This window comes from Calonectris borealis, chromosome 6, assembly GCF_964195595.1.
Source record: "Calonectris borealis chromosome 6, bCalBor7.hap1.2, whole genome shotgun sequence".
In the NCBI taxonomy this organism is placed as follows: Eukaryota; Metazoa; Chordata; class Aves; order Procellariiformes; family Procellariidae; genus Calonectris; species Calonectris borealis.
Window position 1 is genome coordinate 2,983,288 of NC_134317.1, and position 23,124 is coordinate 3,006,411.

The window sequence follows — 23,124 nt, forward strand, 5'->3', positions numbered from 1 at the left end:
GTGAGTAGCTACCTCCTCTACCGTATCTGTAACCCCAAGAGCCAGACAAAAGGCAAATTTCAAAGCAAAGCTGGCCAAAATTTGCACCATCTCCAGGCACATTCAGATACCAAGGTTTCTGCTGCTTCAACCACCCTCACTCCCGTTCTTACCATCTTTCTTCAGAGGAAGATGATCCTCTGCAATTTTTCTTCTATAAAGGTCATTAGTCAATACGCAAAAGTTAAGCTGGTCTTACCGTCATGTAATTATTTATGTGGTATCTAGCATAAATTTACCAGTGCTGGAAATCAGTAATTTTAAAGCATCTTGTGTTCAGAAACACACATGAAAGCGTGGGCTCTTTGACGAAGCCAGCCACTGCTGAAAGGTCATAAACACCAGAATGCAGAAAACACAATTTCCGTGCAGATCTTTTCATTCAGGTGCCCTGGAGAGCCATCAGTACAGACCTCTGGCTTTGAGAGCTGTTCACCTTCAGCTACATAACAGTTTTAGGACAAACTTAAATCAAAAAGGTAGCCACCCAGAAGCCAAATCTCACCAATAAAGATTCTTCAGGTTCTGGGAATACTGGGTCATGCCAGCTAACGAAGGAGTAGGGCTACGTGTACTGACCGTCTCCGACCCAGACAAAGATCTCTTCAGTATTTTACGCTGTGCTCTAGCCAGGATCTAAACGGCCGTGTCCTGGGAGAAGGACTGCTGTATCACACATATTCCACGTCAAGTATTTTTATATTGCAGGAGGTGTGGGGGACAAGCAATAAAGATAGCCAACTTACTGTTTTAACGTCGTTAGTACCAATGATACCTCCAATCTCTCCCAGGTCCTTAAGCAGCAAGTTCAAGATTTCTGTAGCTCTCTTCTTCTGATGGTTACTGAGCTCCTGCAACTGGCCCAGCTCCCTCTGGGTCGCTGTCAGGGCACTCTGAAAAGGTTTAAAAGCAAAAGTTACCCTCCCCTCCGCAGATTGGGCATCAGTTCTTCTCAGATATCTAGGTTACACGGTATTGTCTTGTATTTTCCTGAACATGCCTACTGGATCAATGTACTGACGCTAACAATTCCACCTTGCCATAATCCACTTTCACAACTCACTTGCCAACAAGGCTACTTTAGATCTATTAAATGTAGTAAATCCGGTAAGAATCTTATTTGCATAATACATGTCAAAGAAGGTTAATCACAGAGAAACAGGTATAGAAGGATATAAAATTCAATTTTTTCTAATGGATTTCATAGTAATCTGTTTTACTGGAGTGGATAATGGGTCTTCCATGAAAACAGACCTCTTAACAACAGCTTCTTCAGTTTGTGTAATGAATTAAGGAACAAGGATATATTAAGCTAGTAAGCCAATCTTGATTTTTCTCAGATCAGAGTTTTTCCTTGATATCAGTACACATCAACTGAAAAAGCTAAATTTTTTCCAATTCCTTCTTTGAGATTTCCTGACTCTGTACAAAATTCCTGCTCCACAGCGCAGAGTCCAGAAAAACACAAAAAAATCTGCAATTTGCATAAAGCAGATTTTCACATCTTTCTTGGCATAATACAGTTTTTAAATAACCAAAACACAGAATGGCCAGTTCTCACATTCAGTTCAGTTGCTATGGTGTGCAAAATACAGAGTTTGCAACAGCCACAAGCTGCCATCAGCTTCCATAGAGCATTTTCTGAATTACCTTAATTTTATCATTTAATTAAGATAGGAGAGGGTAGCATCGCAAATATGGATCTTTTAACAGCTTCCCTGCTACTTCAAATTTTTAAACTACATAACAACATGCTTGGCAGCAGTATCTGAAAGATTCCTAAAATGGCATAGCAGTTTTCCGGGAACCACTATGGAAATCTTTAGGGGAGGAGCAGAGTTAGGGGGCGAGGAGGGAACCAGCACTATAAACCGCATGCTCTTACACTCTTCTGTGCCAGCTCGTCAGCCAGCTGCTCGTTGGCTCTTGTTTTGTCCTCCACTTCTTGGGATTTCTGATCATAATTGACAGCTAATTCTTCCAGGGCTTGAAGGACCTCTTTCACTTCATCTTTCGCTGCTTCGTTCTCAATCTGAAGACGGGTCAGCTCCTCTTGAATCTTCTCATAATCTCTCCTAGTGGAGGCCAACAGCTGGAAACCAGATATCACAGAAGCATTAAGTCACCCAAGAACTCATTCAAAGAAAAGGGCAAGAACAGACAAAGAGAGAAAGAAAGCATAAGCACGCAAACATGTGTGCGTGAGAGAGAAAGCAGGAGAGAAGAAATCCTGCTACTCTACGAGAAACAGCATCAGTTTCAGCATAAATGTATTTGAAGGAAGCAAAAAAGGCTCTGAACTTCAATGGAAAGAAAAATCTTAATCAAATCCTATTATGACACAAGACTGAGGCAGGGAAACTTATTTTAAACAGTATTATAGCTCCAAATAAATTTTCTGCCCTCAATTCAATCCTGCAGCTAGGACAAAAAAAATTCTGTGTTTAAACACAGAATCGCAGCTTTGAACTGAACCAAGTAAAAGGGCTCTCTGAGGCAGCCTCAAAGATCTTGTGGCATTAGAGGAATATTTTGATAAGCAAACCTATGATGATTATTTTTAGTTATCATCTGAAGTATGATGCTGAAGACAGATTAGCTGCTCATATTTGCTGAGGCAAAATATTAACTAAAGAAGAAAATACAGACTTCACACATACTAGTGAGTATTTCCAATTTGTAAAACTTATTAAATTTACTCTTTGCATGCTACTAGGAGAGATGCTGAAGTTTCAGTGACAGTGCTGACTGTAAGAGGTCAGTTGCATGGTCCTCTCCCTTGCCCTTGCACCACTCCATCTTCATTCAGATGTTAAAGTCTCCAAAGTTCAGCTCTTGGGTTCTTAGCACAAAACCAGACTCAGCAGCAGTAATATACTGCAGAATGATGTGAAAATAAATAAAAGGTGCCACCTAACATTATTGCTAATAAGGTACTTTTGAGAATAATAACAAAATCAGGCCTTACATAGCATAAAAACATAAAATATAGAGCAATAACATACAAAATTTAGTGCATGAGGTACAAGAAGGCATTCACGCTCCCAGGTCATCCTAACAGCAAAGACTGGACACTCATTCACAAAACTCACTTATTTCCAAGCCTTTCTACATATGGGTTAGTATAATATTACTGTACTGCAGCTTTCTTGGACAGTAGAACAAAATCTGCACTACTGAAGTGTGCTGGGTGGACTTCTCCTGACCTGTCCCACCGCTGCCCACTGGCTCCCAGGCCATGAAGAAGTTGAGTGTGAGACCCCAAGCTAAACAGAAACGTCTCTCTAAAATGGACCACCTAAAAGGAGAATGTCAGAGAAGACATCGCTTTTTTTGGCTCACAGTGCTAATGGAAAATAGGAAACCAACCAGGCAGCCTCAGACGCTGGCACGTGCCCAAAGTGGCGAAGAGAGGATTCAGATGTAAGGGAAATTTATCTCGCTGGTAATGCTGCAGCCTCAGAAGTGCACTCACGTTACGGAAAAACTCACTGAATTGCCAAAGCCAGATGGCATGTAAATATTTAAACAACAAAATAGCTTAAAATAATCTTTCTGCTAAACACAGATGGAACTATTATTTACATTTACTTAAGAAATTTTCTGTGTGAATATTACTGTGACTTCAAGTAAAGGGAAGTGTTATATATCACCTACAGCATAAACATAGCTCCCCAGAAGATTCTTGTTGATATAATGTGCAAAAATATACCAAGATTTTAAAAGGCTATTAATAACACTTTATACCGATCAGTCGTAAACAAAGGGAAGGAGACGATGGCTGCAGCACTTCGCGGATCTGTTCACAGCACGCAAGATGCAAGGGTGGAAGATTCAGAATCCCCCCAAAACACACACCCTAAGAGACAGCCACCGGTGAAAAGGTACCAAAAGATACCAGTATCAGCACAATGCCATCTGTGGCAGGCCTTAGATTTATAATTAATCTGCTAGCTTAATCAAGCAGAAAAAAGTAGTCTGGTTAATTAGAGGGAAGCAGAGTGAGGCAGCTGCTCTGCAGCACATCTATCACGGAGCTAATCACAGGCTCTAAGACAGAACAGGTAGATCACTCCCGCAGCGTCGGTGAAGCTCACGTGTGGAAGACAACACCTTGAAAAATTAATTCAGTTCCCTTAAAGAAGAAAACAAAAATATCGCAGTAGCTTTCAAAGGTAAGAGATGGACAAGCTTATCAGATGAACCAGCTAAACCTTCTGAACAAGTGATGCAACACCAGCTGCAGAGATTTCAGTAGTCAGCAAAGCTAGACTAGGACATGTGCAAAAAAGAGGGAAAAGTGGTCTGTAAGGCAAGGATTAGGGGCCACTGAAAACTTGATTCATTTTCCAGATGGAATACTGAGTGCGGAACACAAAGAGGGCGGGGAACAAGCCAGCGTCCAGCATGCTCCCAAATATCTAACGCAAAGAAAGGAATGCACGTCACCCAAAAAATAAGACACAAGAAAAACCGTCACAGAAAAATAAGCTTTAGGTGAGAACACTGATGTACAAAAAATGGGAGAATTGAGGTGGCGTAAGTAACACACATCAGAAAATAATGTTGCTGAGAATGCATAAAATTCTTTTACATTTGTGTAGCCACGGACATGGGTAGCACGTAATACAGAGTAAATAAAAGAAAGTTGCAGCAAGTGAATGAAGAGCTTAATCATGGAGTAAAATAAAGGTGGTAATTCCTTCAGTGAGGATAAGACCCCAAAGGTGGCAGGTAAGTCATGAGTGACGAGTAACAGACATTTTCATACATTGTTCTCTCCCTGCTAAGGAGCCAAACCTGGGAAACCCTTTCTGAGGGCATGATTAAGGCATGGACAGAATAATTTTTCAATTACAAGAGCGGTTTCACACCCAAAAAAAAGAGCCAGCATAATGCTGTACTTCAACTGAAGTTGGGCAGCTCCGAGGGAACCACAGCAGTGTTTCGTGCAAAGAGAGACCAACGTTTTGGAACATTAATGATGGGCGAACTCTCACACCAGGATTATATGCTTGGTCTGAATGGTCCTCCTCCAAACTGGTTCCCGCAGTTTGAAAACCAGCATAAAACCATCTTCTAAGAAATATCACAGCAACATTTGGGGAACTTGGTAATTTGGTGTTATTGCCAGATTTCACATCTATCAAAACCTCTCGTAAACAAATGACCGATAAGGAAATGACTTGACTGTAAGTTTAGTGATCATATTCCCCACCTTAAAAACAAGAAAGATTCATTTTATGGACAAAAACAATGAAATAAAACATTTAAAGTGAGTAATCCAAGATTTTAAAGCAAATCTGTGGCAGCACCAATAATCAATTTTTCAGTCTCACAGATTTCTCTCAGTACTGCCTCTAATTGCCCATGCCAAAATAATGAACATCAGTAATTTATTACCAGGAGTAATTTTTAGACTAACTAGGAATTCTGTTAACTACCTACAGTCCATAGTGTCTGGATACCTGAAAGGATACAGACACATTGAAAAACACATTTGAAATGAAAAATACTGGCCACGCTCCTACCTTGGTATCTCCAGCATCACTTCCCAGCAGGACGGTATGCTATTATAAGGAGTTACCAAGGCTTAATGCTCCTCTGAGGTTATTATGAAATTTGAAGTTTAAACCTAGTCACACAGGTTTCTCTTACCTATTGAATTTTAGCCAGTTAATATAAGCATATCTAGCCAACAACTGTGACAGAATTACTAAACAAGGGTCTCATAAGCAAAATGTAAGGGCTTTTTGGATTTGTTTAGTTTTTTACCTCCTCTTGATCCAACATTTGTTGCTTTAGTTTTTCAGCCAACTGGCTCTGCTGGTTGATTTCATCATCCTGCAATGAAATAGGGTTGGAGATTTTTAGTTTCTTTCCACAGTTCTCATTTGGTCACTTTTATTTCCCCTTTCTAGAAAAGAAGCAAGAATAATGCCGTAGCAAACCTTGTGCACATTTGAGTGGTACGAGAGGAGAGAAAAATATACAGAGCTACCTAGAAAAAGCAATGCATACATGCAGTTGTCTCTAGTATATACCTAAGCAGAGGTGTCTCTGATGGTAAATAAGACACTGATGTGGTCAGAGTTGCACCTTATAACTTGGAGGAGACTTTGCCAACACATGTCATCTTTTATAGATGTACCAATACATACACACTCTCTCTCTCTCTTTCACTCTGTCCCCAAATTTCAGCTGAAGAGAGATCACTAGAGACAGATTGATTAACCAACTACAATTTACAGCTAGCTCTGAACTGCATTAATGAAAGAGGAAGCTCAAACCACAACACAGAACTTGGACCCCCTCAGCTGAAGAATTTGTATTTTCCTACTCCATCACAGCCCTTGAAGAAAATACTGCCAGGTAATGCACAGCCAGGCATCCAATTTTACTGGCATTTCAACTTCCTTGTTAAGACAGCATCCTCATGGGTAGGAACTGATCTTAAACACAGAAGAGAAATGATGATGGACTCTGCTGTACGAGTCCTTCCTCCAAAAAGCCACAGGAGGCACACCAAAGACGGGACCTGACCAAGTCCATCTCTTCTTATGATCCTTAGAGAATGATATCTAAAGGAATTCACCAAAGATAAATGATTGCTTTTTACCCTATCAGAGTCAATTGATATTTTTTGTTTCACTGACAAGCATGTTAGTAGATTAATTTCTGATAGCAAATACAGTTATCAAGTAGAATATATCGAATCATTTGCTAATATTAAAATAGTCCCAGATATAACATAAGAATGGTCTACACTGTAACAAGTCATAAATGGCAAGATTTTGGTTTTGTTTTGGGGATCAAATACCTTCTCATTTCCTATAATACTGCAGTAGTGCACCAAATCATGCTTCCCATGTTTTCTAGGGTAAAACTCAAACCTGCTGCCAGTTCCCTCAAGAATAATTCAATGGGCTTTGCTACTTTTGATGAGGGAAAGTGAAAGAATGACTGACTTTTTTTCTTTCTCTAATCAGTACGTAAAAGCTAGAGACTGTTACGGAATGTATTCTCCATCACAGAAAAGCTGTAGTATTTTAAAGACCTTAACTGTTATTTTGAATGCCATCAACATACTGCTGTGTGCAACTGGACTGTGTAGAGACCTCATGCACATCAGACTTAAGGCTTAAACACAGCTACCCACTCCCTCCCTTGGTATTCAGGAACAGCCGAACTTTAATATTAACACACAAGGAAACAGTGGGCTTTTTCTGATATTTTCCTGCTAATTACAATTGAAAGTTAAAATCAAGTTTTGATTCAAAATTAAAGCTATCCTGAAAACTTTTGCTAGATAGCCTTTTAAGCTGTTCTCATCCATAATGGTCAATGGTTTCAGCATGCCTCTTTTTACCCACTTCTTATCTTCACACAAGCCAAAGCTATTAATGGCAAGTGCTCAGTAAATGTATTGCTGATAGCTTTAAGTGCCAATGATGTATTTCAAGCTGTGCAAATAATTAAGAAAAGAAGCCACCTGCACTCCAGGCAGTGTTCACAGCTAGAACAACATGAACAAGAGAGACCCAACGGATGGTTATATATTTTCCTTAAAATTCTAATATACGATAAATATACAAAAAAAATTAAGATACAGTTTCCCTTTTTTTTTTTTCTTTCTCCTGTGACTCTGAAACGATGTTACAGTTTGCTGAGGGAGTACAGTATTTACAAAAATCACTGAAGAAAAGGAGGGCTGAAAAGCCAGTACTGAGCCCTTAAAATGAAAGGCTGTGATTTCATGGAGAATGACCACAAACACTATCTGCAGAGGGAACAGAAGCAGATAGCTGACAAGACAAGACAAGATCTGTTTTTATGCAGTGACAGTGTTTTGAACTTTGGGACATTTTCCAGTTCATAGTGCTCAAGAAATACAGAGACCCCCACCCATTTTGGCTTAGTTTTCCATTTACACCCAGAGAATGGAGTCAAACCGAATGTTCACACCTTATCATCCAGCTGTCTGTAGAGACTGGCAATCTCCTCGTCGTATTTCTGTTTCTCCTCGGTCGAGATGCTGGCAACAACCGGTGTGATGTTGTCAATAATCGGGGTGTTATCACAAGGCTCCAGGTTCTTCTGGTCCTTCGCACTGATCTGTTCATCTTCAGGCACAGCTTCTCCTGCAGGCACATAATCCGTGGTCGTTACAATCCAAGCAAGGGAGGGTTGCCCAAAACCATGGATATCCTAGGATGGTCCTTCACAGTGGCCAGGAGGGACTCAGCAAAGGAAAGAAGGGCTGTATCCAGCTATGCAAGGCAGGCAGCTGCCGTGCATACAAATGACAGGCCAAGCTAAGTGCAGAAGGGTGGCCATTCGTTCTCCACGGTTAGAAACACAAACACGCAAAATGCGGCAACGGTTCGAATGGCTGCCATTAAAAACACTGAACTCCTGGCTCCCCTTTCACTCAAGTCCTCTATAGATGGGATTAGCTCCATGGATTAACAGAAGTGTAAATAAGGAGGAAAAAAATCCGACTTTCAGCCTAAAGCCTACTGGCAATTAAATGTCTCTTCCTCTCCAGATTCCCAACTGCCTTATCAACTCTCCCTCCTCCATAATGAACTGCTAGAGCACCAGGACAACAAGCAAGTCACCTGCACTTAAAACGAGATTCACCTTCTGCCTTGTCACATCTAAAATTAAAGAGCATAGACCAATTTTCAGATGTTGCCTATGCATAGATGATAGGATGTTCTCCCTACACATTTTCTTTCAAAATCATTTTCTCCGAGGAGTATTTTCTTCGGTGCATTGCAATTACGAGCCTGCTGCAGTTCAGTGAAGAGGGACAGGCAAGGCGTTCATGCCAGAAATTGAATCTACTCTCATTAGAGTCTGGTGAGAGACTCTGCGAGCCGCTGAATGCTGCACGCCTTGCTCAAGGTGCAGGAAGGTTGCATCCAACCCTTCTGCACAAACAGTTTTTTTCCAATTCTATGAAAAGCTACAATATTTTAGTCTCATAAAGCTTTCCTAGCCATTCCTCATGCCAAAACAGTGTAGGCAGTATTTATCTAACTGGCAGGGAAACAAGTAAACAGGAGAAATATATCAAAAAACAAAAACACAGTCTAATTCAGGCCCCAAAGCAAAACAAAACAGGGCATGAAAGAGCACGACCAACTAACAGAGAAGATAATTTTTTCAAGCTTAAAGAATGAAAAAGAATAACCTGAAATCAAGCACCACTAACCTCTATAAAAGTATTACACTTGAAATACTTTTTGCCCTATTGCTAATGGCTTGATGATATTTTATACTATTAATGAGAAAAATGTAAATTGATTTTTCATTGTTGCATTTCAGTGGAGCAGACTAGGAAAACCATTGGACCTTACACACATGGCAACGCTCCTCAGGCTGCGGAGAATCCATCAGGAGCCTCCCAAAATGAATCTTTAGATTTCCATTTCCTTGTGGTATTTCACTTAACTTTGTAAAGTTAAGGTGAAAGGAGGAGGGGAGCCTAAATTTGATAGACATGCTTGGACGTGAACAACCTCCTACCTGTAAAACACAGCCCAAATTGTGCACGTGGATACAGGGCTGCTGAAATCCTGCTTCAGTGAGAACTGGGCACACCCATTTTCTGCTACAATTTTATTTTGTATATTATTTTCTAAATTTATAGAACAAGTTATACCAATGGAATATTTATGCATCTATCTTGTGTTTCATTTTCAAGATGTAATTTCTGCGACACCTTCATTGTAAAGAGCCTCCTCTGACAGAATATCCTTCCAAACGATCCTATTGCAGAAGTTCAGACAAGAAATCAATAGTATTTTGAATGCATTGAATGTATTGCTGGGGAACGCCAATGAGAAAAGCAGGACAGACGGTGGAGAAGAGGAGGTGTGCATATTTAGACAAAACAATAGAGACAGCATGTTATAAGGCTTGTTTACGTGGCATATAGAAAGGATCTATACAGGTTTTTCTAAAAAAATGTTTCTAGAATGGGAAGGAAATTAAAGCCGTCACATTCAACAAACACAGAATGAAACACGCAGAACATGAGTGGGTTATAAATCCCCAGCACTCCTCAAAACCACCAGCGGACCGACCGTCTCCATAGCAATTGCGCTATGCTGATAAGGGAGATGTTCCCTGTGCTGAAGTCTCCAGAGAAAGACACGGAGCGCAATCATTAGGTAACGATCTCATCTGAAAGGCCAGTAAACAGCACAGGGAGCTGAAAGAAGGAAGCAATTTTTTGCACTCATAAAGGTCAGGTATTATCTTTTAAGTAGTGATTTTGCCCAGGATCTTCAAAACCAGACTTGACTGTGCAAAACAAATTGTGACTAATAATTAAATCACAGATTTGGTCTCTCTTTAGATACTTCACGTTTGCAAGAGTTACATACTATTGAACTGCGAGACACATCAACACTTAGGACCTGGATGACAAGCAACTTAGAAAATAAAAATTACTCCAAAGAAGCAGTATTTTACCGTTGGGGGTTTGTTGGGATTTCAGGGTGCAAGAGGGATGCAGGGTTAGTTTCTTTGGGTTGGGGGGTTGTTTGTTGGTTTGGACTTTGGGGGTTGATTTTTTTTTTGTAAAATACGTGGAATAAAAAAATTAAAAGTAAGGATGGTTTGCTAAAATTGTTTGTCAACATTCCAGATTAAATAAAAATTATTTAATTTGTATGATGCTTGATCTTACAACCTACCCCGAACAGCAATTCCCTATGTTTCTAAACAGAAAATTGGTTGTTCTCAACATAAATTTCACTTAGAAGCCACAGAAGGAGACAAGTGGCGATTCTTCTAATCAGATGACACTCCTAATCATTGTACTAAAGGACTAGTTATTCTAATGTTAAACTCAATTATAAAAAAAAACCACCATAACGGAACTGATTCTCATGCCTGAGGAGCAGAGTTCTTTTAAAAAAACCCCAAACAATGACATTTTACCTTTTCTTTATTAATATTACTAACATTATTAAAAATTATTGATGCCTTCCTGTATTCTCGCCATCTGATATCATGGTAGTTTTGGCATTTAAAATGGTACGTTCTGTAAATGGCTGCTGCTGATTTCCCTGGTTTTTGCTTCTTCACTTTTCAGTTATTATTATGAAGCGTGAGCTACAACTCTGAATGGTGAGCTTAGAATTAGTATGACTCTTGTGATTTAAGGCAAGATTTAAACATACATAACTTAAAAATACAAAGACTTGTACCCATTCCCATTTTCTGGTACGTACCGTTTCTCCACCTGTTCAGCTCCAGCTCTAGATGCTGGATAACATTCTTTAGACTCTTGTTTTTGTCTTTCTCCTTCTCGTACTTTTTCTTCCACTCCTCTGCGGTCAGCTCCAGATTCACAGAGACAGTGTTCTTAATTGTCTTAGCTCTGCGCAACAAAACCAGGTGTCAGTTGCTCTGCAGCTTTTATCTCAATACAACAGTAAGGATTCAGAAATTTTTCCCTAACACAAAGGGAAACTACTAAACATTTGCAATTTATTTTCTAAAGTGCAATGCCACAATTCCGTTTTCTCTCAAACCCTCAGTACCATTACTACCTGGAAGCCTCAATAGAAATTTTTCCGTATCAAAATCCAGCAGCCAGTGACCTGGAACAGACACGGATCTGCCTCTTCAGATTCCTCCAAAAAGAGAAGCTCTGGAAACTGTTCTTGGATTAAGAACAAAACCAAGTCCTGTCATTATTGCTCTGCGAGGTAAGCTGTCACCTCGCAGCTTCTCCTGGCCTGAGACCCACCGTAGAGTACCCCACACCAGCGTCTGACCACGGGCTCGCCCCATCTCTTAACAACCAACCCTTAAACTCCACCAACAAAACATCAAGCATCACAGCACGAAGGATGTCCACACAGTGAAGCAGAGATATGGAAACTTATCCTTCTTGAAAGCCAAACAGCGCATTCGAACACATTTTTGGAGTGGAAGGAAGGGAAGGAGGAGGACCACTGGTCACCACCAGGTAACTGGGTTACTGCTGGGCTGAGGAAGGCTGTCCGTGGGAAGGGAGCCTGAACGCGTGCCTGTGCCAATGTAGGCAGGCTCACGAGTTCCTGCCTCTCTAGGCAAAAATCACAAAATTTAAACCTTTCTAACAACAACCACCAGCACTTTATTATTGTGAAACCGCTTAGCTCCAACTGAACCTAAACAATTGCACTAGAAAATGCAAAGCGAGCAGAAAAAAAATGCACAGCACTTACTCTAGCAAATCCACATTTAAAAAGAAAAAACTAAACAAATCAGTATGAATTAAGAAAGCTTCAGATCTTTGCTGCCCTTCACTGCTCAGACACTGAGTCCCTCCAAATGATTCCAGTGTTATTGAATAAAATAGAGACTAAGTAAAGGAATAACAGACAAACCTCCTACCGGTTTGTAAAGCGTAGGCTGAAACGCCAATGCAAGAAACTACGCCTAGGAATGGGCTATAGATGCTCTCTGCTAACACTCCTTTGGGGAGAGCACATGATCTTAATTATTTTCTTCACAGCTCCACTTAATGATGCTAAAACATCCTTTAGATGTGGCCATGTTTTGTCAGCAAAAAACACTCCCATATCTGTGCCTCATACTCCAAACTGTGCTCCAGTGATTTGCACTATATGGCAAGCAGGAGTTTTATTACCTTAGAAATATTTTTAAAAAATGTTGTAATTTTAAAATAATGCCTAATGGTTAGCTTTTATACACTGTCTCTGCCAAAACCATGGCTCAAGTTTCCACTCATTTAACTGTACTGGGGAAAAAAAATGCCACACCATAAAGTGTATTGACTGCATTAACCTAATGATGGATGAAGTACTTACTAGCAACTAAAATTAAAAATAATATAAAAACACAAGAAAAGATGGAGGAGAAAGAGAAAAAACTGACTTACTACTGACAGAGGAGCACATGCACATGTTGATGAGTGTAAGCAGGCCTGTGAGGATGAATTTTACTCCTGACACTTATTTTAATGGTGATACAATTCTTTTTTGCTACGAAAAATGGAGGAACCAGTAATCACCCATGACTCCTTCCCTTTAATGTTATTCAGGCCCTTAATACTGTCACATCAGAAAAATGAAACACCGCAACCAAAGAGCCTGTAAAGGAAACCTCTTCCCGTAGACAGCAGCATTCCTATGCAAAATGCTGACAAATAACACCGTGTATGCGTAGTATGTGTGCTGCTCTGCAGGTCTAGTGCAGCACCAGTCCTCCTACGTGTATTCCCTTTCTTATTTCAGCCCAATTCTATAGCTTTTAAGCAAACCAAAAACCTACAATAAACCCCAACCAAGCACTCTCACAAAGTATTTAGCTGTTTTTCCCAGTTCTTTCAGCTGACATCCTAGTCCTCAGTAAGGAACATCTTAAAAATGTCCTTCTTCCTAGAAAAGTCTTAGTCATGTCACGTCACTCCGAGCTCTGCCAGCCAGGATGTGCAGACTTGGTTTGAAAATTATTTTGCCCCAAACAGAAAGGCAAGTTTTACCGATTACTGAGAAATGAAACCAAGAGAAACGCAAACTGAATTAACATGGAAACTGGACTTCCTCAAGTACCCGAGCATACAACTTCCCAGAGATCCTGGAGCACTGTTACGCATTAGAGAGCAAAAGCAAACCCCTTTTAATCTAGATTAAAAAAAATAAAATAATTTTTCAAAAGCTACACTACCTTTTAAACCCCTTAATCTGAACTATTATATTTCACTGTTTACACTTCTTTTTACTTCAGAGCATACCGCAGAGTTCAGCATAACAGCAAGCAGACTGAAACCTAACACAGTACCTCCTCACCTACTTACAATGAAATGTCCCTTCAGCTGCTTTACTGCCCTGAAGCCTTACCCAGCATGAATTAACAAGACCTTTGGGACCGCTCTCCTGTTCTACAGGGGTGCAAGACTCACACTCGTCTGAAATCACCCGCAGTCAGAAAATTGTACGTGGGGAGGTTTAAACTGTGAACTACCAAAACATTTAAACTTTTACCACCTGTGCAACAAAAACTGTGCAACTCATTCTACGTCAGAGTTGTTAACACTATTTAATTACTGTATCTTAATATTTCCATTTACTCAAAATTTCTGTGACATTATAATATACAGGATTTCAGTAGAAGCTTATATTTTCAATAATTTAATCCGCCACTGTCCCTTACAAGGGACTGCACCCAGCTGCATCTGTTTGTCCTTCACTGCCCGTCCTGCACTTTGACGTACTCTTATAGGAATACACTAAAGGGGTCATCTTCCCTCACTAAAATCTAAGGAAAGCTCACAGTAAAGGATAAAAGGAGGGCAATGAATTAATAGAAGATTAACAGATTAACCTGTTATACATGATTTTACTTTCCAATATAAAATGCTCCTTAACAGTGTGGGCTTCGATGCAAAAATTATGCATGGTGGAAAACAACCCATTTTCAGACAAAGACAAATTTATTATATTGTACAAACTGTTAAATAAATTATATTTCAAACTATCATAACTTGCTAGTATTTTTTCTTTCTGCTATCACACAAATAAACATACATGAAACAAAGTGAGGAATTTTCCAAAGTATCAAAGTTCTCCTCAATTGCAACAAAACCAGTAATTACGTAATGAGCCTGACCTATTTTTGCAAACTTTCCAAATGTATTTCATACGACTATTGGCAACAAACACATATAGAAAAGAAATCTTCTCTCTGACTACTTCCACATTTATTTTATCCTTGCTTGTTTCTGAGAACTTGCTCCTAAATTGTTAAGATCCTTCAACCATATAAAAATGTCTGTGAGCTATCACGGTAATCTTTCGAAGCTGTCAATATTACACTGTGTCCACATCCTTCATTTTTCTTAACGGTTAAAAAATATTTTTCGCAACCCTAACAATAATCACCGAGATGCCATTCAAGGAGAAGACACATCTTAAAAGCAAGAGCAGTATCAGATAAAGCAAACCCAAATATTTTCCACTGAGTTAGCCAACAGAAAACTGCCCAATACCATTATCTTCCCCATAAAATTTCAAAGAACTACTATAACGCTTTATACTTTCTGCAGGAAAAATTACCAGAGCTTCTAAGTAGTGCAGCTGCTGGCCAGCATTAACATTTTTCTGGTACCATAGGGAACAAAGAGACATAAAGAGACATAAAATAGTTTTCTCAAGTTCTCCAGTACTGTATTTGAACAACTCCAGAAACCTCCCTATTTTAAAATGCCTACTCATCTCAGTCCCCTCAGCACGACTGGCTCAGAACACGTGGAAGAGCCCGAGCAAGTGTCATCCAGCCTAATGCCGAGAGGGACTCACCGCTGTCCGAACATCAGGGTGGACTTTGTTTCTGCTTCGTTGAACACAGAAGGAGAACAGCATATCACGATGGTGGTTCTGCAGTTCCCACCCAGGGAATCCTGAAGGATTCGGGTCATTTTGCTGTCTCGGTATGGAACGTGAGTTTTCTAATCAAAATACAAGTAAGAGACAAGAACAATTTTTTTAAATAATGGTATCGTAACGAGAGAGAACATGAGCCGACAATGACAGGTTTAATGGATTTGTAGCATACAATCCTGAAGAGTAATTGTTTTGATTGTGCTAAGATTGGATAAGCACTCAAGTGAAATCACTCAGAACTAGTTTCTTATCTTTAGTAGAATAGCAAAAGTGTCACCAGTTTGTGGTTGGAAAGCTAATGTTTTTTTCTTGCTGAATTGAAATGTTAGCTTATTTTTTTATGTGCATGGCAAAGAAACAGATAAATAAAAAGCCATTCTTCAACAACACAAAACAGGATTACTTACAGTTCCCTCTGCCAAGGCAGATATCACATTGCCTAAAGCAGACAAAGACTTATTGATATTTTTAGCTTCATCAAGAACAGCGCCCTCCGCTCCGGTTTTGCTGACCTACCAAAGAGAGCAGGCAACAGTCAGGCTCAGCTATCGGCAAGCGCCTGTTCAAATACAGCTACAATGCAGATCGTGCAACAGTTAAAGATGCTCTTGGAAGAAAAACAAAGCAAGCTTATCCTCAGCGTGAAGGAGGAGAATTTTATATGCCCTTTTTTGTTAGTGGAAGCCTGTAACACTTCTGCCTTTCTTCCAGTGGAAGAGCAAGCTCACTCCTACTTCGTTAAGGGAAAAGCTGGTAAGTCTGTGGATGCTTGGGGACACTTGGGGACCTCTTCCAAGACCAGACTGTCCATACAGATAGGGAACACTGCAGGTATATTCTCAGGGCACACTCAGTGACACAGCATATGCCACCAAACGCGTATCTTGGCTTTGTATTTTACTTGCATGGACCAACAATATCAGGGCAGAAAAGGCATAATCTCACTTATGTGAGGTTCGCTGGCCCACAGACTGGACCCCAAAGTGGCCCAGTCAAGAAGCTTGGTGGCCTGGGACCAGCACTCCTTTAGAGAGCATCAGTCTCTTCTCTCTCTCTTTTTATGTAGGATAAAGCTATATATTTTTCTCTACACTGAAACTACAGTATCTGTACTTTCCTCTAAAAATGAATGCCACATGACATAAATGGAAACATAATTGTATCTTTTAAGACGACAATCTACCAAGGAAACCCTTATTTCAGGTTTTCTGTACAATGTCCAAATGAACATAATGAACCACAGAAGTGTATTTTCAGAGGAGAGTAGAGCCTCACTAGGCAATCATTTTCTAAACACCACTAAGAGATTTTAATTTAACATTTAGTATCATATGCAATAACAGAAATTAACATGATGAATTACTCTGATGGATGGCTTCCGCATTGTAATGATGGATTATCAACTAGTGTGTCCCTACTAGCTAGTCCCAACTAGCTGCTCAGCCTATCAAACAAAATCTTTCATTTTACTTCTCGTTTTCAGAAAGAAATAGAAATCTGTGACCACAATGAGAGACGTTGCTTCATCATGAGTAATTATTTAATTATTTTGACATGCAGAGTAGTTACCAAGGATCCAGCTTGAATAAAGGATCCATAGCGTTGCAAAATGATGGGGTTTTAAATTCATTTATTTCATTTACAGTGAAGCAATTTTGAACACTACAGATGATGTCAGAATTAGAACTGAGAAACAACTTTTCTTCCACTGTTCTAGACCATGACTCTTTTGATAAACAGATATAAGTTCTTTTCTGGCTAGTATTTTTCTATATTGGAAAGCAGAAATAGTCACTACAATCAAGACAGTCATTCAGGGAGCTTCAAATAGATTTCAGCTGTACAACTGCATTAACTGCTGTTATTTCATTGATCTAACATGTGAAATAATTACCTAGAAATAGGAATATAAAAAAATTAAAATAGTGGTCTAATATGACAAATTACATAAAAATTATATTACTTTATTCGAATACCCATAACTAAATGTGAAGCTATGTAAAAGTACAGTGGTTCAATTCACTTCATTATAAAGGAAGATCTATTGCAGAGTTTTGGGTTTTGCATTTCATACCAATAAATGGTTCTGATCTGTTCCTTTTCTCCATCTCACATTAAAAAAAAAAGATTGCCATACTACTGATAACATGAGATAAGACTTCTGTAAAACTTCTGTAACTATACCTAGCTTAGTTTGCACCGACACACATTCACATGATCAGTTTAATGATCCCACTAGGATAATTCAGCAGTTTAGGAAAAAGGAAAGATTACCTTCTCGCTTCCAGCCAAGTCTACCAGGTAAAGCTTCCCACTGAGCTTCTTCTCCGTTTCCACATTCTCTTGTTTAATATTAATGAGGAAGATACTGTGGCTCCTAGAGCTGTGTTCATTCATATCTGCAATCACATTTGAAAGGTTTTATTTAAATGACTTTAAAACCTGACAAGAAATTATACTTCATCAGAGCTAGCCTATGGCTAGCAAATTCAAAAGTACGAGTCCATTCACTGGAGAGCCCAGACCACTGTACTGACAGCAGCGTCTACGCCAAGAGCTGCAAATAAAGCTGGTGGACTACAATGAGCTCCTACTTTCTCCCAACATGACCAAATTAACCAGATTCATGGTAAATGACAGCCTTGGGAAAAAAGCTTTTTTTTCTTTCTTTCTTTCTTTTTTTGGAAGTTTTTTTAAGCAATAAAATTTGACCAGAAATAGTAAAAAATAACAACAAAAAAAAATCACAGCATAATAATAATAAAATAATGTTACACAGATACAGTAAGAAATAAAGGTCTGTCCTTTTATGCTTCTTCGTGAGCATAGACAGCTCACACAAAAAACTGCTGTGATATAACGGACACTATTTAGACACAGAGCTACAATGAGGATGTATGTTCAGCATCCTGGACAGAGGAGTAATTCTGAGCTGAGCAGGAGAATTTACAGAGAAGTAATAATATTTGCAATAAAAAGAAGCTAGGCAGGTCTCAGTGCAATTGTGTGAGGAGATCTCCCAACATTTTAGCGAAAGTTTTCATCAAAGCCACACTATTTAAATTAAAATTTCAGAGTGACTTTTATTGCTTATGTAATTAAAAATCCTCCTTCTCCCAGGCAGCAGGTAAAACACAGGCAGTTACTGTTTCAGCTTCCGCTTATTCTAAGTTTGATTGTAACCATGCCATGCTTGAAGTTTCATAAAGTAACAAAAAGAAAACATTCAGAATCAGTAAACCACTTTCTCATCTGTTTTCTCTATTTTCTCTGTTACTTTAAAATCCACTACCACCTTTCCCCATTCACATTCACAGCAATATTTATATTTATCCGAACTCCCTTTTTCTCCTCCATCTCCAAAGTCAGTTTTTTCAATAACGCTTCCAAATCTGCTCCTCGCCATTTCAGTCTAGGTAAAATTCATTCTCTGTCAACTTTTGTCAGAACTTTTCTCTGCGCACTAAATGCAAAAGGCAGTATCACAGCAAAAGGTGTACTTGGGTATTTTTTGTTAAAGGGAATAGCAGGAACAACGTGAGGAAACGTTACTCAGAAAAAAGAGAATACATTTCTATTAGTAAGATGAGAAAGGCATGGGAAAGCTAAAGCAATACAGTATTTACTAAAGCAGGAAGGTAGAGACATGTAAGAGAAAGAAGTTACCCAGTGCGTCATAAAAAATAGAAAATAAAATAAAATTACAACAGCAAAAAAACCCCAAACAAACCCAACCCCTCACCGCAAAGACTTGAGTCACAAGCTGAGGTTCTGCCAAGCTGACTGCTTGGATCAAAGACATCTTACAGTATAAATTGGGAAACAGGGCAAAGATACCTGCCCTTTTTATCACTGTGATGCTAGTAGGCTGCAAGCAACATAAATGTCAACAAATTTGGCTCAGGCTGAAGTGATTATTCTGTTTTTTAATTCAGGAAGATTTGTTTGATTTGCCATTATTGGAACTCAATCCAAGTCACCGCTTCACTGGGATAACTTGCAAGCGAGAAGCAGGCAGAGTCTGATAATTGCTCTGCAGTCTTTGCCATTTGACCAGTGAATTGCTCCGAGTTCTGGACTTGTAGCACAAAGAAGAATGTACATACATAATTTCAGTTATACATTATTTCAAAATATCTATACTATGTGTAACAATATATATTCTGACTTTTTATATAACAATAGTATATAATGCCATGTATTAAATTCAGGAGTTCTCAAAGCTGAAAGTCAATAAATGTTTCTGTATGCAGTGAAGCAGTAAAAAAAGTACAGCTCTATTAACTTCAGAGCGTTATAATTTGTGCATCATTACATCATTCACCTAAGTAACTCAAAGTACTTTGTGAACGTGAAGAATCAATACACCACTAGGAAGCTACAACCACCCACCCTTTGTAGCCAGAAAGCTTCCACAGAATACTTACTTGTAACGGCTACATGACGGTTAGCTTTCCCTTCATCAATGACATCCAAAACTTCTTCAGGACTAGATACAAATCTTTCTGTACAACCCTAGGAATATGCAAGAAAATAGAAGAGTGTAGGAAGTGTCCTAGCACTCCAAATGCCTTCAGGGAGAATATTTAGCACTGATGAACAAAATAATTTGAGGACCCATCAACATCCAACATGATCATTAGCGAGGCAATGGACCAAAACATGCCTTTGTATGACTTTCAGGAGGAGTCCACGGGATAACTTGAGAGACCATTTTCTTTCACAAGATTAAAGACTCAGTCAAATCCAAACATGCAGCAGAAGAGAGTTTCTATACTTAGAACACATACAGCATATATTCCTGTTACTAATTTGGGTTAGTTAGTTCTCTCTCAAACTACAAGATGTGATGCATAGTCCTTGTTCTCTGCCTTAATGCAATATTACTGAAGGAATTATTTTATCAAATTTGTTTTTGCTCTCCCCAGGATGAGAATAAACAGAACAATATTATATTTATATTATTAAGGCTCAGATATGTTCATAACAAGTATATTACATTTAAGTGAGGGCCCAGGAAATCATAGAACAAATTCTTAACCCAACAAATCTGTTCTAAAATATCGCGAGATTACAGCATCTATGCAACAAAATATTAAAGAACAAAATTCTTCAAGATGTTCTCTTTCATATCTGACATGAAATGGCAATATGAATACTTAAAATTTAACACCATACATATAACAAAATATAAATGTTTAAAGTCAGGAAAAGAAAGCAAACATGATTCAAGCCCACTAGCATTTCAGGAAACTGTTTAAATTCGGGGACCGATACTACTTGAACATTCAAGTTTCTGTACGTGAGTCGAATCGCCTCAGCAAATGCACTGGGATACAAATGGAAATATGTAAATAAATGCATAAGTGAGAAAGAATGAAAAAATGAGCATCAAATTTTCCCTGTACCTTAACATACGGGACTCTGTTTTTATCTTCATGTACAGCGAGGTTTGTCTTTGACACTAATAAAAAAGATGGAGATCATTAGGAATATTCCACAGATAATAATATGCCAACTATAGGCATGACAGACAAATACCGTGAATGTATTAAATCTGTAACTGAGAATTGCAGTCGCTTCCCACTCCTCGTTAACCACCAATATTTCTGTTAGGTAAAACTTGTTTCTTGTTCTGTCAATCTTGTACCTGTTTCTTTAAAGTTAACTTTATGGCACAAGAGCTTTTTTTATTGCTTGGATTAATAAAATAAACACGGACCAAGCTGGATTTTGCCAAAGCAGCAAAAGTTTCAAAAGAAACAGAAGAACTCCCTGGAATTCAAAAAAGCTCAAATACATGTTCCTGGTTTTGCGTTATCATTAGCATACATTGCTCTGTCTTCAGACTGATTCAACACACACAACTCACACTTTCATCAACATACAGCATGCATATACAGACACACCAATTGTAAAAGAGACAGATAACTCCCAACAAACTCTACCCAACAGAAGCAAAGCAAGGAATAAGATGAACCAAATGTATTCTAAATTTAACAAAAAAACCTCAACAGAACTCAGTTTTATTTTACGAATATACATTGCCAATGAGGCTCAGACATGCCTTGAAGTCTGTAAAATTCTCTGTACTCATTGATTTATAATCAAGCTATGTAGCACTGCAGAGGTAGGTGCATGAGAGTCAGAGATGACTTAAACTGCAAAATTCTCTTTCACAAACCGAGTCATACAGCTTAAATTTAAATCACTCTCAAAGAAAGTAACCGTTTCCGCTTAAGCGTTGATTCGAAGCACTATACCAAGCCCAACACCACTTAGTCACATAAGAAATGCAGAACTTACCATCAAGTAGGTCCCTTATTTTGTCCAAATATATCTCAAAGTAGGAAACCTAATGAAGTAATCATAAACATTACAGATTTAAACTTTGGTGATTTAAGTCTCTGTACCTATATTTCCATATCTGTCAAACTAAAAATAAAATCTACCTCCCACATACTTTGAATCACATCTTTCACGTGAAAGCATTTGTAATTTGAAGGATTTAAATGTCTGATCCTTCTCCCTTTATCAGTGATTCATCAGGAAAGTATACAAAAAACCTCCAGACAAATCTTATCTTTTGACACAAAAATATTGAACAGAATCAAATCAATTCACCTAGTATCATATCAGTACAGCTGCATCACGAGGAGGATAAATTTTGACAACTGTAAGAGGCATATTGATATTCAGCAGCACAAAAGCACACAGCACGTTCAGTGGTTTAACATACAGGTTACATAAGCTTAAGCAATATAAATTAAATTAAATTTTTAAATGAAGCATATGTAAAAGTTCTGTCCTGAATCAAGTCCCAAAGAGGAAACTGAAAATGAGCTTTTCTGTAACAAAGGGAGAGGCAATTGTCCTCAAAAAATAAAATATTAAGGAGAGGGAGAATGAGTGAATGACTCCCTAAATAAAAGGGTATTCGACTCACAGAAGCAAAGAGAAATGTGTTAGGGGGGTGATGCCTAACCTTACCCTAAATAAGCTTTATCCAGGGATTATTTAGCTAGAACACGATGGCTAAATTTTAGGTATCAGTAAACTCTAGCTACCTAGTAAAGTATCATTTTCTCTCATAGGAAAAATAAATTATATCTTTTTTTTTATACTGACGAGTTGATCTTCCTATGTGACAACTGCTATTAAATATAGATGTGTTTTGCTTTTGTGCATTTACTTCACCTGTGTCCCATTTAAAGCCCTCCTCTGGACCAGCTCATTTCAACAGTCCGGTTCACCTAAACTTAACTCACGTGCTTTATGTTATTCTATTAACACACTGCTGAGGACCAACACACGCAGGAGATATCAAGTTCCCCTCCCTGTTCTAAACGGGTCTCTATTAAAGAGAGAGAGAAAAAAAATGATATTAATTTCCAGTGTTGGCTCAGTTATTAAAAGAGTGTGACAGTTTGGTTAAATTCTTGCTCCCAATGACAGAACATGCATTTCTCTCAATGACAGCTCCTTGTATAATCACTCACTCATTCATTGCTATTTAGGCAATATAATGTTAAGATATTCATAAACGTCAACTATGATAGGAAACCACTGAAATAATTCAGTGCTGGCAGACCATGATTTATAAAGTGATAATCTTCTGCCAGGACATGAATTTACACGTTTTGTACAAGGGGGTCCCCATCTGTTGCTATCC

General features: G+C 38.7%; 1 protein-coding gene across 1 annotated transcript in view; it reads right to left on the bottom strand.

The window, feature by feature from the left end:
* Window positions 1–23,124, bottom strand: part of KIF5C (kinesin family member 5C) — an 87,771-nt gene that overhangs the window by 25,643 nt on the left and 39,004 nt on the right. Inside the window, exons 5-15 of the mRNA XM_075152680.1 lie at window positions 21,759–21,807; window positions 20,861–20,916; window positions 19,880–19,967; window positions 17,727–17,851; window positions 15,860–15,964; window positions 15,369–15,517; window positions 11,289–11,437; window positions 8,005–8,180; window positions 5,815–5,883; window positions 1,925–2,131; window positions 786–932 (exon numbers count right to left, since the gene is read on the bottom strand). Of these exons, the coding sequence (XP_075008781.1) occupies window positions 786–932; window positions 1,925–2,131; window positions 5,815–5,883; window positions 8,005–8,180; window positions 11,289–11,437; window positions 15,369–15,517; window positions 15,860–15,964; window positions 17,727–17,851; window positions 19,880–19,967; window positions 20,861–20,916; window positions 21,759–21,807 (1,320 nt within the window). The remainder of the gene's footprint in view (window positions 1–785; window positions 933–1,924; window positions 2,132–5,814; window positions 5,884–8,004; window positions 8,181–11,288; window positions 11,438–15,368; window positions 15,518–15,859; window positions 15,965–17,726; window positions 17,852–19,879; window positions 19,968–20,860; window positions 20,917–21,758; window positions 21,808–23,124) is intronic.